We start from the raw sequence: 16,425 nt of genomic DNA, 5'->3' as shown, positions 1-16,425 counted from the left end.
GCCAGTAATTTCCAGAAAAATAAAATACACAATTTTACTATTATAAAAGCAAACTTAAAAATGTTGAAATGCTCTTCTCTCAGGCAGAATCTGCATCAGCAGGTCAAAGCTTTAAAAAACAAGCGCAGTCTTAGGCTGTTCTTGACTTGACAGCCTCTTCTAATTAGTCCTGCAGCCCATATCCCTTTCATTTCCAAAAGGTAAACGCTATGTGCACGCTACGGTGATGACAGATCAATTAGCTGCAGGCTTCAGAAGAGGTAACGGCTCCTCAGGGAGAGCGGGCTTGCATAATTAAGAATATTATTAATTATATTTAAAGACAAAAGGGTTACAAATAAGAAAATGTCTGGAAAGAATTGCAACATAAGACTGTGCATTGTGTGCAGAGACCACCACAGCGGCAGCGTCTCCTGCTCCAACTCAGCCTGGATTAATCTAACAGGGCAGAATCAGTGTTAAAGGGAGATTGCAAGGACTGCACTCTATTTATAGAAAGCACAAATCATTGCTGTACCTCCTTCCTTCCGTCCTAGTCCTCCTCATCAGGGCAAAAAAAAAAAAAGTGTGCATACAAGAGGCAAAAGGAACCATCTGTGATCCCAATGTAAACAAAGGTCAGGTGATATTAACTGAGAAATCATTAGGTTGCCAAGCCATTTTCAATCTGCCACTGTGGATGTATTTCTGGAAGGGAGGACTTTACTTTACTCAATCAACAATGGCCTACATTTAGAGTGATCAAGCTTATAACCCAACATATATGGTCAAAGATATTCATAACACTTTCAGCAATTTGTTTTGAATAATCCTGTTTTATTTTGCAAAAGCAGTGGAGTAATGCCATTAAGTTTGAAGTTAATTCAAAGGACAAAGAGCTAAACTTGCAGCCAGATGCAAAGAAATACAAAACATGTTCATTATAAAGGAAACAGATGCAGGAAAAGGAAAGTATTACAGTTTAAATATTTCTAGCCAAACACCAAACATTTAGAAAAACGTGCTTCATTCTGAATGCTTAAAACCTAAGTAATCACTAAAACATTTTATATTTTGTTTCTATAAAATAGTACTGAAAATGTGATGTCCCAAAATGTACAGCATCTAAAACATAACTGAAACGCATTTTTTAAAATATCAACATAATATAGATGTGTTGTATAAAAACAGGCAAAAAAAAAAGTTTTCAGCTCACAAAAAAGTACTACACCAAATTATCAAATTATCTAGCATGCCTACATGATGTAATTAAGCAACTTCAGATAAAGTCTCACCAAGCAAAAAACCTCTGAACCTTTGAACAAGAACACGGTCAGAGATCAACAGGCGATCGTGTCTTTACGTTACATGAACCACCGATGCATTCTAGAAATTACTAAAGGGGCGTGGCAGGTGGGGAAGCAGCAGAGCAGCTAGCGTGTCTGTATCGACTTCAGCATATCTCATTATCACGGGGGAGGAAGTTCTCTGAATCAATTGATGACCATGATCAGCAGCTTTTTACGACTGGCTGTTGCATCACATCCAAGTGAGCAGCGAGAACAGATGGGAGGGAGATGCTAACAGCTAATGACTGCTTAAAACGATAACGCAAGTCACATATATGTGTGTATATGTATATATATATATATATATAGCGGCTGAACAGTGAAACCAAAGCAGTGCTTATCAAAGTGACGGCTAGAGTTTCAACTAGAACTGCAGCCAACATCTCTATACAGGCCTGCAGGCCACCAGAGGAAGCAATAGAAGCCTCAGGCCTTTTATGTACTGCACTGCAGTCAGCACTTCACTCGGCGCAGTGTGGGGACAGCAGCTCCTGCCAAAATCTATCCATGCCAAGGCCTGCCAGCTTGCTCTCCCCACCCACTCTAAGGGCCAGAGCGTGAGCGGTGGGGTGCCAGTAGGCGGGTGCAAGGTGAGGCTGGTGGGCGGGTGGCCAGGCTGGAGCTTCCTGACACGGGAACCCGCCTCACAGCGGGATCAAGCGAGCTGCCGAGTGAATCACTACCTCTCCCACAAACTGAAAAAAAAAAATAATAAAAAAAGTCTGTGCCGGGCCAACAAGCAAACATTTTCAGGCTGAGACAATAACTAAAAATACAGCTTTGAAAGCTTGAAACTCAGACTGAAACTTTCATCCAAGGTGAATGTGAAGGTGCATGTCCATAAATTAGAAGCTAATTAACTTCAGCAATGCAATTCAAGAAGTGAAACTTCATTACTTAGAGATGGATGTAGCTTAAGGGTCTCTTCCTCCAGATTTTACAGTTCCTGAAAACCTAAAATTCAGTATCTCATAAAACTATATTACTACACAAGACTAAAAGTATTTTTTATGCAGAAATGTTATGTCACAGGAAAGACTGCAGACTTGGTGAGACTGCAACATTTCAAACTCTGAGAAAAACCAACTTTATTCACAGACTAACAAGTTTCAGCTCCTGAAACAACGTTTTAAGTCAACGAGCTGAAATGTGTTGGTCTGTTAATAAAGTCGGTTTGGTGAGTCTTCACCTCACCAGATCTTAGTTTCTCTCCATTCACCTTCAGAGTCGTTGAAGTTGTGCCAGAAACGTTTGGAAGAATGCTGACTCCAGTAGAAAAATCACAGACACCCTCAGCAGCGAAGGCACACCACAAACAGATTGCTAAAGAAGGTGACTGAGTTCATGTACGAGAAGATGAGTGGAAGGAAATAGCTGAACAAGCAGCAGACATACAGTACACTGCACAAACATCTTACCAAGTATTTTTGGTCTAGTTTCAAGTGGAAATATCTTAGTACATTTGAAATAAGATAAAAATAATTTACAAGCAAATTTTTAGCAAGAAATATGAGCTTGTTTTAATAGTTCCTTAACATTGATGAAAAAGTATTAGTATCATTGGCAAATTATTTCACTTAATATATTTTTATCTAAGTTAATTCATCTGCCAATGAAAGTAGGACTTTTCATCAATATCAAGGAATTATTTACTTAAAATAAGCCTCTATTTCTTGGTAAAAAATTTCCTTGTAAGTTAGTTTGCCTTATTGAAAATGTACTAAGATATTTTCACTAGAAACTAGACCAAAAATACTTAGTAAGATTTTGTTTTTGCAGGGTAATTACAGGTCTGTCAGCATTTTATAAGCATAGACCATTTAAGAGTTTAGAGTAGATTGATAAGACATGGACTGGGGCTGTCAGTGCGCTGCGGCTGTCACGTTCCTTAAGCCACGGCAGAAACAGCAGAACCTCAACTAGAGATGCACCGATCCGATAATATACGTCTTTATAAGCGATGATATTGGAAATTTAAAAAAAAAAAAAAATCAAGATTAGCTATCTGTGACAATGTGGCCAATCCATAAGAGCAGATCTATTCAGTTTAATTAATTCTATGCTTTGTGCTCTGAGCACCATTATGCTTTTTTATTTATTTTATATTATATTTATAATTCCTTATTATATTTCTGAACCATTTGAAAGGTTTGTTTTTGCATGTTTGACCAAATTAGTCAATCTATTGTTTTTGTCAGTTTCAGTTTCTATATTATTTAATTTGCATTGGCTGTTCTACTCCTAACTGCACCGTTTGACTGAGCTTGTGAATCTATAGGTGCATTTAAGTGTGCTGTACAGGTGCAGACTTATATCAATTTGTAATTCAGTACATTTATGTTTGTTTAAAAAAAAAAAAGGGAAACATTGTAAGTCGATTTGGTGCTGTTTTTCTTTATCGGATCGGTATCCGCCAATACTAAATCACAGATATCTGTACTGAAAGTGAAAGAAGTGGATCTGTGCATCCCTAACCTTGATTACACCCTGAATTAAGACGTTGCCAACTACTCCAAAGTCCTTGACTAAGTTTAAAGTATATTTAGTATTCAATTTAAAAATAAAGGTGGAAAATTCTGGAAGAAATTTGAAATGAACCTTCCTTAAAGCTCCAGTGATAATTTAGGGGACGTGTTGTTTCAGATGTTGAGTTATTGTGATTCATTAAATCCAGAGTCAAGGCGGGCATCTACCAAGAAATTTCAGAGCCCTTCATGCTTCCCGCTGCTAACAAACTTTATGGAGACGCCAATTTCATTTTCCAGCAGCACATGGCAGCGGCTTACACTGCAAAACAGTAAAATACCTGGTTTAATGTGCATGATTTAGTCTGGCCAGCAATTTGACCCAACCTAAACCCTTCGGAGAATTTATGGAGCCGAGTCAAGAGAAGGACAAGAGACACCAGAGCCAAAGATGCAGACGAGTTTCAGGACGCTATTAGAGCAACCTGAACCTAACACCTCAGCTACAGGCTGAAAGAACCTGCAAACAGAACCACAGCAGAGTGCTGAGAACACAAGAGCAGGTCACCATTACTTAGGAAGATTAGCGTTTTTATTATTGGTTTAATCTAACTGGAAAACTGAATGCAGGGTTTTTATTAGCTATAACAATCAGAAAAAAATATTTAAATGCATCACTGTGAGTACTGGATTTAAATGCACTGCAAAAACAAAATAAAGTTTTTTTTCTAGTCTCTGTGCAAATTAGAAATGAGTCAAAACTGGCAGATATTTTTCACTTATATGAAAAAAGTATTTTTTTATTTTATATTATAGACTTAAAACAAGCCAGTATCTTTCTACAAGTCACTTCCAAGTTTGTTTTTCTATTTCTTATTTGCACTACAAACTACAAACCAAAGAAGTTGTTTTATTTATTTGACTATGACAGAGCACATAAATCAAAATTCCCATGATTTACGGCCTTGTAAATGTGCCAAAATTAGCACAATAGCAAAATGTCATCTTTTTTCCAAAGATAATTACACAGAGAAAAAAACTGATTAAACATACTAAAAATACCTCTCTAAACATTTCACAAGAAATGACAACATTTATTTTATGCAGCATGCAGTTCAGCAAGATTTTTGTTTCTGAATTCATTCAGTGGTTTTCCAACACAGAGATACATTTGCAGGAAAACAGAGATCATTTTTGGATTGTGGAAGTTAGGAAGTAAAACATTTCCCCAAAATGTGTGTCTACTCTCTAGTGGGGGGGAAAAAATCCTTAAGTTAAGTCCTTAAAATTTAAATGCACAGAGTAATGATGATCCTGGTTAACAGAGCAGACAGACGTATCAGAGACAGCATGAGGCACTGAAGTAATTTTACACTTAGATTTTAGGCTGCAAACCTGAGCTTGAGGTGGGAGATAGAGGCAGAAGGTACAAATGCTCATACCTCCACAATCTTATTCAAATAAGCAAATGCAGCAAGGATTTTCTGAGCCCTGGTAAGCCACCAGTCAGAAGCCGGAACATTATCTCCAGAGTAAATAATGTCCTGGAGGACCAGTGGCTACCCAAAAATCACTTTTTAGAAAAATAGAGCGCTGCCCCAGGCTACTATTATTAAGCCTCAGATCCAATAGGAAGTTGAACCTTTGATCTGTTTAGGGTACTGTGTATTTGCATTTTATAATGAGATCAAAGTGAAGTCCAGGACCAACACAGAAGACAGCTCTGTGCCCCATATCTGCACGCCCAACTACTTACAGACTTCCCAGTTATCAAGATCATGCAAGCGCTGAGGACCTTCAGTGGAAAAAGCAGAGCGGGATTCAGAGTTTGTTGGGCAATCAACACCAACCTAGTTTCTCATCCAACTAATTTTCTTCTCCTGTACACAGGTGCAGAAGAGAGAGAAAAAAAATAAACAAAGTCATGCCAGCAGCAAAAAATCTCCTCAACGGTTCAAGTTCAACAGCAAACATTTCAAGCATTTTCAGACTGGTTGAGAATTGCTTTAGATTTGATTTGGCATTCTTCACCTGGAAGAAATGCAGAGGGGAATTTACACACTCTACCTGAAGAGAGCCCACGAGGAGCCGAGGGAAGGTTTCAGATGAGTGCGGAGGTCAACATTTCAGAGAGGGTTTTTATTTTTTATTTATCTCGTTTCTGCACTGGTAGGAAATCCACCAGAAAAGAAATCACATATGCTGTCACTTTTTTCTCTTTTTTTACTTTAGCATATCACATTTTTAGACAGTAAAAAAAACAGAGCTGGAGATTGGAGCAGGAAGGTGTTTGTTTTACTCCTTTTTTTGTTAGAAATATAAAAATCACTGAATTTTTTGTTTTAGATTCAAAATATAAATTCATGTGGCTTCTTGTTAAAATTGTGACTCTCAAATTCAGCACATTAAACTTTTTTTTTTTTTTTAAAGGTCAAAAATATGGATTTGTGAACAATTATTTAAGAAAAAGGATCCCCACACAATTAAGCTTCAGTGACAATAAAAACCACTGAAATCATCTGAATAAAATCAATTTATGCAGGTAGTTGGTTTTTTTTGCCATACTACCCTCCATAAAGCATGCTGCTGTAGTCAGAGTATCGGTGGATCCCCCCCTCACTTGCAGATCCTTTATGCAACATTTGCCCCATTACCAGGTGTAGCTCAAATGCTGATTAACCATTTCTGACACGCAAGGTTGCATTCACGATGACAAAGACCAGATTTGAAACTTTTGACAACTCATTTGGAAACTTTAGGCAGCACTTATTCCGTTTACTCAATTCATACCGACACTTATATATATATATATATATATATATATATATAAAGAAATTCCAGAATGCAAACTCAAGTACATAATTTCCTGATTTTTTTGTGAAGACATACTGATATGAAGGAATACATAACAGTTTTCTGACCCTGTGCTGGAGACTGCTCCTGAGATTAAAAGTTAATCTCAGTAGTTTTCTGGGTCGGCTTCCATTGCATGTAATAGCTTTGAAGTTGGAAAGACAGCACTACAAATATTTATTGTGACAAAGCGCTCCTTCCATATTGCATTACAGGAAATGGCTGCAAGCAGATGCTCCTTTTGGTAACATGCATTTAGAAATCCTTGCATGTGAAGTACTAAAGCAATCTGGCAGATTTTCAGAAACAACGTGCCTCACATGAAGGAAGCTGCAGCGTATGAGCTGAATCACGCACGAGGCTGCTCAGACGAACTTCCAAAACATCAGTCAAAGGCGCCTCCGAGAGCTGCAGAGGGTGCGAGGAAAATCAGCCACTAATTGCTTGCTCATACATGCCGGGCGCATATTCATCGCTCTTGAAGAAAAAAAACCCAACAAAAAAACAAAACACTGTTAACATTTTTTGACCTTGATGAATTATATGTTTTTATTGACTTATTGATATTTCTTAAAAGCGGAGGCTAATGCAGTTGTGTTGAGAAGATTAAATGGGTTGCTGGTGTCCAGATTAGCCAGGTCTCATCTCACAGGCACAGCTTGCATTATCATACAGAACTGACGCATGTGTGTGTGGGTGTGTGTGTGGGGTTGTGGGCGTGTGTGTGTGTGCGTGCGTGCGTGCGCCGAGTCTCAAATTGTTGCGAATGGCATCTCCAGGGGAACAGAAGAGCGATGACTACATCCGACCTACATTCACCCCATCCTGGCATGCTCGCTTTCAACTAATTACACACACTAACATGCATACTCAGTCAGGCTATCGGTGGAGTAATATCAGGGAAAAGCTGCAAGGAGAATGCTAATACAGAATGCATGCTGCAGAATAACACATCATTTTGGTGCTGTGAAAGTTATGATGTCATAAACCTTTTACAGCTGTGCAAAAGTAACTTCCATATGATTCGGAGAGAAGCATATCTTAGTGCTTTAGAGGAGTAAAAACAAAACTTAAGGCTATTGGAGTCCATTTAAAGGCCTCGAGGATAAAACATCTAATAATAGATTCCATTCAAACATCTTGTGTGTTGAGGAGAGTAATTCATATTTTAAACACATGGTTTTATTTGTTTGATTTCTCAGAATAACTGACAGGGAAAATACACCATTAACAAGAACTAAGAAAAAAAAAGGTGACGCAGGCTAGAGCCTATGAGCACATCTCCTTACCGCTCTTTCAGTTTTCTGAGCTGTACAGCATCCTGGTTAGAGTGATGTGGTTTTTCACACTTTTAATGTGCGGGGTATTTCTGCATTTGCAACCCACATGTAGGCTAGAATCTGACGATCTGTGCAAGGCATAACTAAACTTGAAAGCACTGGAGGAGCGTCAAACTGCACCGCCACTGACTAATTTTGTGACTTACATTTTTACAAAAAAAAAAAACCTTATTCCAGTTACGTCAGTTCTTTTTTTTTGTATTTATACACCCAACTATGCATAGAATAATAACTGATTTTGACATTATACATATGTGGGTAGGAATGCAATGGTAGAGACCCCAAATGTCAACCAGACAAGAGTGTATGTCGATCGTTGTCAATTGCAGTTTAAATGCAAAAATATCACCTTAAAAATATTAAACATGACAAAGCAGTTGCTAAAGTTGTGATACTAAAGTTGAGTTATGTTTGCAAAAATCTTTCCCACAGTGTAAAAATCTGCAGCTTAAATAGGACACCAAACGGTGCAATACCACCAATAATCATAGGGGCAGAGTGGCGCCCCCATGATTTTAGCTCAGGTTCAATCAGAGAAAGCAATGAAGAAGATGGAAATGGCTGAACGTCTCCACCACTCAGTCTACTGTACTGACTCGTTATAGTTTTCCAAGAATACACATTATCTTGATTTCCTCCACTGTTACCATGTTTGCTGTTGTCTGTAGCTAAATCAATAGCTAGCTCAGAACTAATTGTAGTGGCTATGTTGCCCAGCAACCAGGAAATTCACTCATTTTGTTGGAAAAAGGTTGAAAAAATGGTGTACAACAATAACGCCTTTAATGGCCAATACCATGAAGTTTGATTTTATGAGCTCATGCTAATGAAAAGTTATGTGCATATTATTGATGAATAATAAACAAGTGATCTACCAGTGCACCAATTCTGAAACTAGTAGACTCTAAAATTAATAAATAATTGTATTCATGAATAGTTTTGCGGCTAAGAGTCTGTTATAAGTGTCAATAGCCATCAGAATGCTCAACTCCATTAATAAGGCTCTCTGAAAATGCTTAGTTATATATAGTTCTGGAAAAAATGAAGAGTCCACTGCACTGAACCCCATTGAAAACCTTGTTTTCGATCAAATATTGATTTCTGAACTCTTCCTGAGTTAAAACATTTGTATTGTTGTTTCTAAAGTAATATGAACTTGTTTTCTTTACAATGTTTGATATCTGAAAGCAATTTGTCAATTTATCATTTAAATAAATACCACATTTTTGCTTGGAATTTCAGAGACATGTCAGTAGTTCATAGAAAAACAGAACAATGTTTATTTTACTCAAACATATAACTATAAAGAGTAAAATCAGAAAACTGATCATTTTAAGTGGTCTCTTAATTTTTTCCACAGCTCTATATTTAGTAATATAAATATAAAAAAAAATTTCTTACCTCCACCAGTAACACTTTAATATCTATATGTATTTATAGTTGCACTAATATAGTTTTTCAGCAATTTTTATGTGTACTCCAGTAGCCAAGGATATTTTGTGGCCAAATTCACTGTTGTGTATTTGTGCAATAACAAGTAAGTCTAAGCTTTATATTTTATCCTGAGTAATAACTTGAATACTTTGAAGAGCACACTATTGTCCAGACTATCGAAGCTGCAATCTTGATGAAAAGTGCATTTATTTGTAAAGTTTGATCAATAAGGGTCATACGCGCTGCACCTGGATTTGTCCAACAACAACAGTTGAATATAACACTGCAACCCTAAAGCCAAGGTCTACAGAAAACCATTTAGCACTGAATGTAACAAGCCACTGCACACAAAGGTGGGTGGCACACAAAGCACAGAGCTGAAATCAGTGTTGGGTGAAAATGGCTGCAACTCAAATCAAGACTGCACGTATGCCGCCGGGTTACTGACAACTAAATAAGTAATGATGAAGGCAAAAGAGGAAACAACGGCTGCAAAATGAAACAATTAATTTCCTTACAACGTGCATTTTCACAAAAGCTAAAATCAATCCATCTATAACAACACATGCTTTCTCATCTCTGCCTCACCTACATTCATTCACATGCACAGACACACACACACACACACCCTGGTCCACGCGCCAGATCTTGTCGCCCAAGGAAATGGGTTTCATACATCTTGTCTGACTGCAATAAAGCAGTGCCTAAGATTCTATTTCCAATAAACGTCGACTGATTGGAAAACTCATTCTAATATCAATTTCTATCTGGGGCCTTTAAAAGGCAATCAGCATAGCTTCATCTCGGTATATCATGGGCTCCTTGAGATGATGACACAGCACTGGCTTTCTCCTTCTGCATAATGGCCTTCTCCTATCAAAGCATCTGCAATGAATAATACCACCCATGAATGGGCTATTTAGTCTGTGTTCGCACAGATAGGGGCCACTTGTCTGAATATTAATCCAGGGTTTTACACTTCATATGGTTCTCTCAGGGCTGCAGTGTTTTTCATTCAGAGGAGTGAGGCACTTAGTGTGATTTGGCACACTCAGTTTTTTCCTTTTTCTTTCCTCTAAGCTTCCTAGGATGTGACAATGGTGATTACCAGAGGAACTACACTTTGTTTAAGATGCTCCCGCACCCAAAAAACAATGATTTGAGTCGGGCAACATCGGTTTCAGCAAAATGCAGGTCCCAGAAATAACTTCCACAGGTTAAGAAAAACGAAATATCTTTTAACACAAACAAAAAAGTTGATATTTCATCCCTGAACAGCAGTAAAAACGGGAAGTTATAGACTATTATTGTCAACAAATCAAAGGAAATGACAGCAAAAAGCACCAGACAGCAACAAATATCAAGATCATTCATTTATGCCTTTACCCTTCAGTGTCCTCTTGAAACAAGAGCAACATTTTGTTGCATAAAAACTTTTGCACCCGTTTGCTTGTTGATCAAGACCAAGCAAAAGAATTCAGACCCCCATGATGTCATGTTAAAATCAATTTGTAGAGCATTCTGGGCAGGAGGAAACTGTGGCATTGTTTACATTTTTTTCATGAGTAAAAAAAAAAAGATGAAATGAAGTATGATGTGTATTTGTGGCCTCTGGATTGAACACATTGTAGAAACTCCATGCAAGTCTATTGGAGGACCAGTTTTGGACATGTAGACACTGAAAGTTTTCTCCGTCTTTCTTCACAAAACAGATCAAGCTCTATCAGACAGAATGGTGACCATCTTCAATCTTCCACAGATTCTCAGTGGGATTAAGATCTGGACTTTAACTAGGCCTTTCCGATACCTGACTATACTTTAAACTAACCTAGTTCACTAGAGCTCTGGCTGTTGATTTATCAAATAAAATGCTAATAAAATACATTGAAATATGTGGCATTAACATGACAAAATGTGAAAAGGGTACAAACACATATGCAAGGTAACGTTTGCAGCCAAACAGAAAAATAGAAAAAAAACTTTGTACATAAATCAATAATAACAGTGCACGTTTCTTGTTCCTTACCTTCCAGCCGCTGCCTGCCTCCCTGTAGTAGGGGAAGTTATCACAGATCCACTGGTAGATCTCGCTCAGCGTCATCTTCTTCTTTGGCGAGCTGTTGATGGCGAATGTGATGAGGCTGGCGTAGCTGTACGGAGGCTTGCCGTCCTTGTGCTGCTGCACCTCCTCCTGATCCAGCGTGGTGGTGTGATCCAGTAAGGTGCTCTTCTTGCCCATGCCGGGCCCGTGGGCATTCTGGGCGTCCGTCTTGCGGATGGCCGCCTGCATGGTCAGCTGAGGGAGCCAGTCCATGGAGGTCAGGCTGCTCTCCAGCTCCGACGTCATGGTGACGGCAGGCCAGGCAGGAGGGAACGGGGGTATATTAAAAAAAAAAAAAAAAAAAAAAAGCCGGAGGAAGTGGTTAATGTTGGTGAAAACAGTCCAAGTGTTGGAAATGACTAGGAAGAGAGATGAAGTGAGGACAGCTTAGGACGTCAGCATAGCGTCTTCTGTTCGTCCCTGGAGAAACAAAGAGGAGAGAGATGTGCTTTTATTAGCCAAAGGTTTATTTCATGGAGTACATTAAAGCAGAGAGAAAGAAACCGTTCATCTGCCATACAGCAGCATACGAAAAACACAAGAAAAGCTCCTTTGCAGTTTCCACAACATCACCCAACCGTCTTTATGAAGTATCCTCATATTCTGTACGCTAGAGATCACAAGCCCACCACTTTCTCCACCACTTGCTGCTCTCAAAGCTGACTCATAGCTGGGACTCCATCTGCACAGAGAGAGTAAATGCCAAGCAATTGTTTTCACAACTGCCAGCCAAATGGGGGAACGGCTCAGGAGGAATTCCGACTCTCTCGAGGGTAGTAAACCCCTTCTACATTTTTATCCCTGCTGCTCGCCTAACCGCCCGCCTCCTCCAAACGGAGCTTCTGTCGTAAACAAGCAAACTAGAGTCATCTTGCAAACTGTCCTCCACTGTGTGTGTGTGTGTGTGTTAGCCATGTTGCGCAGAAACCAGCCAGCAACAACCTGTCTTGCTGTCTCTCTCGGCACACCGCCATGCCGCTCTTTAAATAGATGATCCGTGTAGAAAGGCCAAAAGTTATGAACACAGGAATGTAGGGGTAAAAAAAAAAAAGAAAAAGAGAATCAGGGCGGGATGACACTGCAGTCTGTTGGAGAGGGGTCTGGCGGGAACATTCGGGAGGGTGAGGAATCCCCACTTTGTTGTGGGATTTTTTTGCTTCACTTGACTAAATATGTTCACAAGTGTGTGTTTGTTGGTGTGTGGCAGCTTCAGCATATTCAAGTCTGTGTGTGTGCCATTTAGCTCTGAATAGCAGGAGTCTTGAGGCCACCTCATTGGTTAAATCATGCATCTTTCAGTGACATGCAAAAGCTATTTCAAGATTTCATGACTTAACTTGGACTTCAAAATATATCACGACTGTAATCAGTGTGTGCAACATTCACGTCGCAAATCAGTGTAGGGCTGCAACTAACTATTAGTTTAATAATTGATTATTCCGATTTTAAAAAAAATCTCATGTTGTAGATTTTTATAATATTAGAAATACATTAAAATATGCAAATAAACAAGAAGAACATCTTATTGCCTAAAATATATAGAACACCATTCCTTTAGTGAATGCTTGATCATTTGTAGCAGAGGATAGCTCTGCAGCTTAAGAAAAAAAGCTCAGGCCTTTCTGCTTGACAGAACATCAATATGAGGTAGGGCTGATCTGTTGATTATTTGGATTAACTGATTAATAATTGAATAACAAAAGGTGCTTAAATAGGACCTTTTTTTTACAGAATCAGATGAAGCTAAAACTATTCTGCTTGAGTTCAGGGTAGAATATATTTACAGATCTAAGTTTTTTCATTTTAAGGGCAAAACGTGGATATTTTCTGTACATTTTAACTTAATTACTGCTCTGAGTATGCTGTTGTTTCAGTAAATGGCTTTTTTTGAGTCTGTATACTCCAGTTTACGATTAATCAATCGCCAACTAATGTAGTTGGCGATTGATTATTTCAATAATCGATTATCCCAATTCATCCTTTAATCCCAATTCATCCCTTCAGTCCTAAAGGAGTTTTTGAAGCGCAGTAACTGTCAGTGAATATATTCCAAGTGTTTTGAACCTGCATGTTTCATGCTAAGGTAATATTGAGCGAGTTGGACAGAGTCTCAGGGCAGCAGATGTTCACATTGAACACTAATGACGTCGCCCAAAATGCAAAAGGTCACAGAGAGCTGGAAGCACAGATAAGGACAGGAAATAGGCACATATGGCAACTGCTATGGTCATCATATTATTTACCAATATTATTGCCTGTGCAGGATTTTTTTAAAAATTTTATGTATTTATTTATTTTTACCCCTCCAGGGGGTCTTTTTTGTGGGCTCTAGTGTCCCTTATACGACAGTAGGCTAACAGGAAACTGGGAAAGAGAGTGGGGAAGACATGTGGCAAATATCGTCGGGTCCGGGAGTCGAACCCGCGACGGCTGCGTCAAGGACTCAAGGCCTCCAAATATGGGTCGCGCTAACCACTACGCCACCACGTGCAGGTCTAACAAGAGTAAACCTGTAACATTTATAAAAAGAGGCACGATCAGTGCTGGTTAACTGTCAACATCTTGTCAATAGCATAACCGAAGGTGCTATTAAGAGCAAATGGTGAAAATTCCTGTATTTTTTTATACTGCAGGGTAAAAAATTGTTTTGTATTGTCAGTTTTTTCCAATATGCTGCAGCTCTACTTTGACGTTAACCATACTTTTAGAAATCCCAGAAAGGAAGTCATGCCATTTAAAATAAAACTGAAATTGATTAAATAAAATTCCATAAAATAAAAATCAGCTGTCAAAAAAGCCGGGTTCTCTGTGTGAACCAGAGAAAGGAGCGTTTGAATATTTCTAAACGCATCCCGAAGTCGCTTCAGTGTTGTGTTATGTTAGCCTGGTAACAGCTCGGGGGATGACATCACGTGCAGCGCTGGCAGGTAACGCAGGCGGAGCTATGCTCAATGACAACAGGAACAAAGTCTTTCAGCTAACAGTTTATTATTCAGGGATTACAGGGATCATTCTTAGCAACTTGTCCAGGTTTGTAGCGGCTGTTTTTAGCAAGCATGACAATCCCCTCCACCTTTACTCCTGCCGCTCTGTCTGAAGGCTGAGCCTGCAGATATAATTTGAAAGGTGAGTAGAGGAGCGCTGAGATGTTTAATTTGTTTTCCTGCATATTCTCAAATTCCCATTTCCACATGTCCTGACATTTAAACTTCCGCCTTGATATCCATTGCCCTTCTTCCCTCCATCTTCTCTTTTAATTTTATAAAATAACTTTACATTTTTTTTAGATCTCTAGAAAACTTTAACCAGAGCCACATCATGTAACCAACTTGCTTGTTGCCATGGTTTCATAGCATAACGGATATCATAAAAACTACAGAAATACTACACAATTATAATCAAAGCAGAACTGCATACAAATCAGCAAAGGGTATTAAAAACGACATTTACTGCCAAAAGAATAAATAAATTCTGGTTTTGTATATATTAGATTAGATCTACTTCTTTTTCAAGACCTTCTGTATTATCTGTGCTACAGATTCACAAGGTTTCCACATATTTATCATTTCGAACTTTTATTTACAGACTCAAATATCTAGATTTTATTTTGCTTTTCCATAACATTTTGGGTATTATGAATATTTCTGAAAATAATTTGTGAAGGCTCATTTTTTTAACTTTGACCTTTTTTATTTTGTAAAACTTCCAAAATATGGCAGTGTTTTGTTAGCAGTTTGGTATATTAATAACACTCAGTCTAAGGAGCACAGGTCCAGTTCAAATTGAATTTGGTTTGAAGTTTAAAAAATAAAATGTTTTGTTGATTTTTCAATTAGTATGGGTTTGGACAGTAGATCAAAAAACAAAATAAAGTGTTAAAAATCATGGTTTGATTTGACAATTCAAAGCTGAATAATATTTAAATACAAGTCGACTTAAAATTAAGAAAACTAAAAAATAAACAACAGAAACATTTTTTTTATTTTTAGTTTTGTATTTTTCATATTTTCCCAGAAATGAAAAATAGTCCAAGGAAATGCCAGACCTTTCCAGACTGTGTAGGAGCCCTAATGCTAGCATTACAGGAATGAAATGAAATTATCTGTAATGTCATTAAAGTCAACATATTACCTCATGATTTCCTTTGAATAAGCTCCGTCTAAGTTAAAATGCAGCTGATGGTCAGAATCACATTTGGTAGAAATGCATTCAGTGTTCAAGCAGAAGAGGTGCAAAACAGCCACAAAAAACTAATTTATCTTTTCAAAAATGATAATTTAACTATGATAGTACATTTTTATCACACATCCAAATGTAGCGAAAGTATATTAAATCTTTTTTTTATATTTGATATGTAAGAAATGCAAAGTGCTTCAGAAAACAAAAATATTAAATAAGATTCTGCAACTTTTTGTAGCAATAAGCAACAATCATGAGGAATTCCCAAACTGAACAAACTCCTCTGGCAGCATTCGAACAGAAACTGTTTATGTTAATACTTTTCAGCTGATGTCTCACAGCAGGGGATTGCAAGGACCCGGCAGCCAATTCAAGATCCTCCATTAGTGCAGACGAGCGGGGGATAAGATGAAGGCATTTCTGCAAAACCAGACAAAATTCAAAGTCGGGAAACACCAAATTTGACGGCAGGAGATCATTTATAGCCAAAGTAACTGGTCTAAAACCATTCCCTTATGATCACAGCTAAATTTCATCAGACACATTTTAACAAGAAAGGCGGTTTGCTATTTACTTAATTTTTAGACTAGTTTTAAAGTGATGTTTCTGTTTAAGTTTTAATCTGGAGGGCTGAAATGGGGATGGCATGTAGAAGAGATTCAGCTAAGCAGAGGTAAGTAAAGTGGATGGTGCATTGTTGTGTTTATCACCATGTTTCAAATGTT

At 38.1% G+C, this 16,425-nt stretch overlaps 1 protein-coding gene across 1 annotated transcript in view; it reads right to left on the bottom strand.

The window, feature by feature from the left end:
- The window catches only part of LOC102224555 (forkhead box protein J3-like), a 63,618-nt gene extending 51,714 nt beyond the window's left edge, over positions 1–11,904 (bottom strand). The window contains exon 1 of the mRNA XM_005796938.2: positions 11,447–11,904. Coding sequence (XP_005796995.1) covers positions 11,447–11,767 — 321 coding nt within the window. The 5' untranslated portion in view covers positions 11,768–11,904. The remainder of the gene's footprint in view (positions 1–11,446) is intronic.
- Between the last annotated feature and the right edge of the window lie 4,521 nt (positions 11,905–16,425).

This window comes from Xiphophorus maculatus, chromosome 20 (assembly GCF_002775205.1).
Source record: "Xiphophorus maculatus strain JP 163 A chromosome 20, X_maculatus-5.0-male, whole genome shotgun sequence".
NCBI classification, from domain to species: domain Eukaryota; kingdom Metazoa; phylum Chordata; class Actinopteri; order Cyprinodontiformes; family Poeciliidae; genus Xiphophorus; species Xiphophorus maculatus.
Note: the sequence above shows the minus strand (reverse complement) of the source record. Positions and strands in the feature narration are given on the sequence as shown.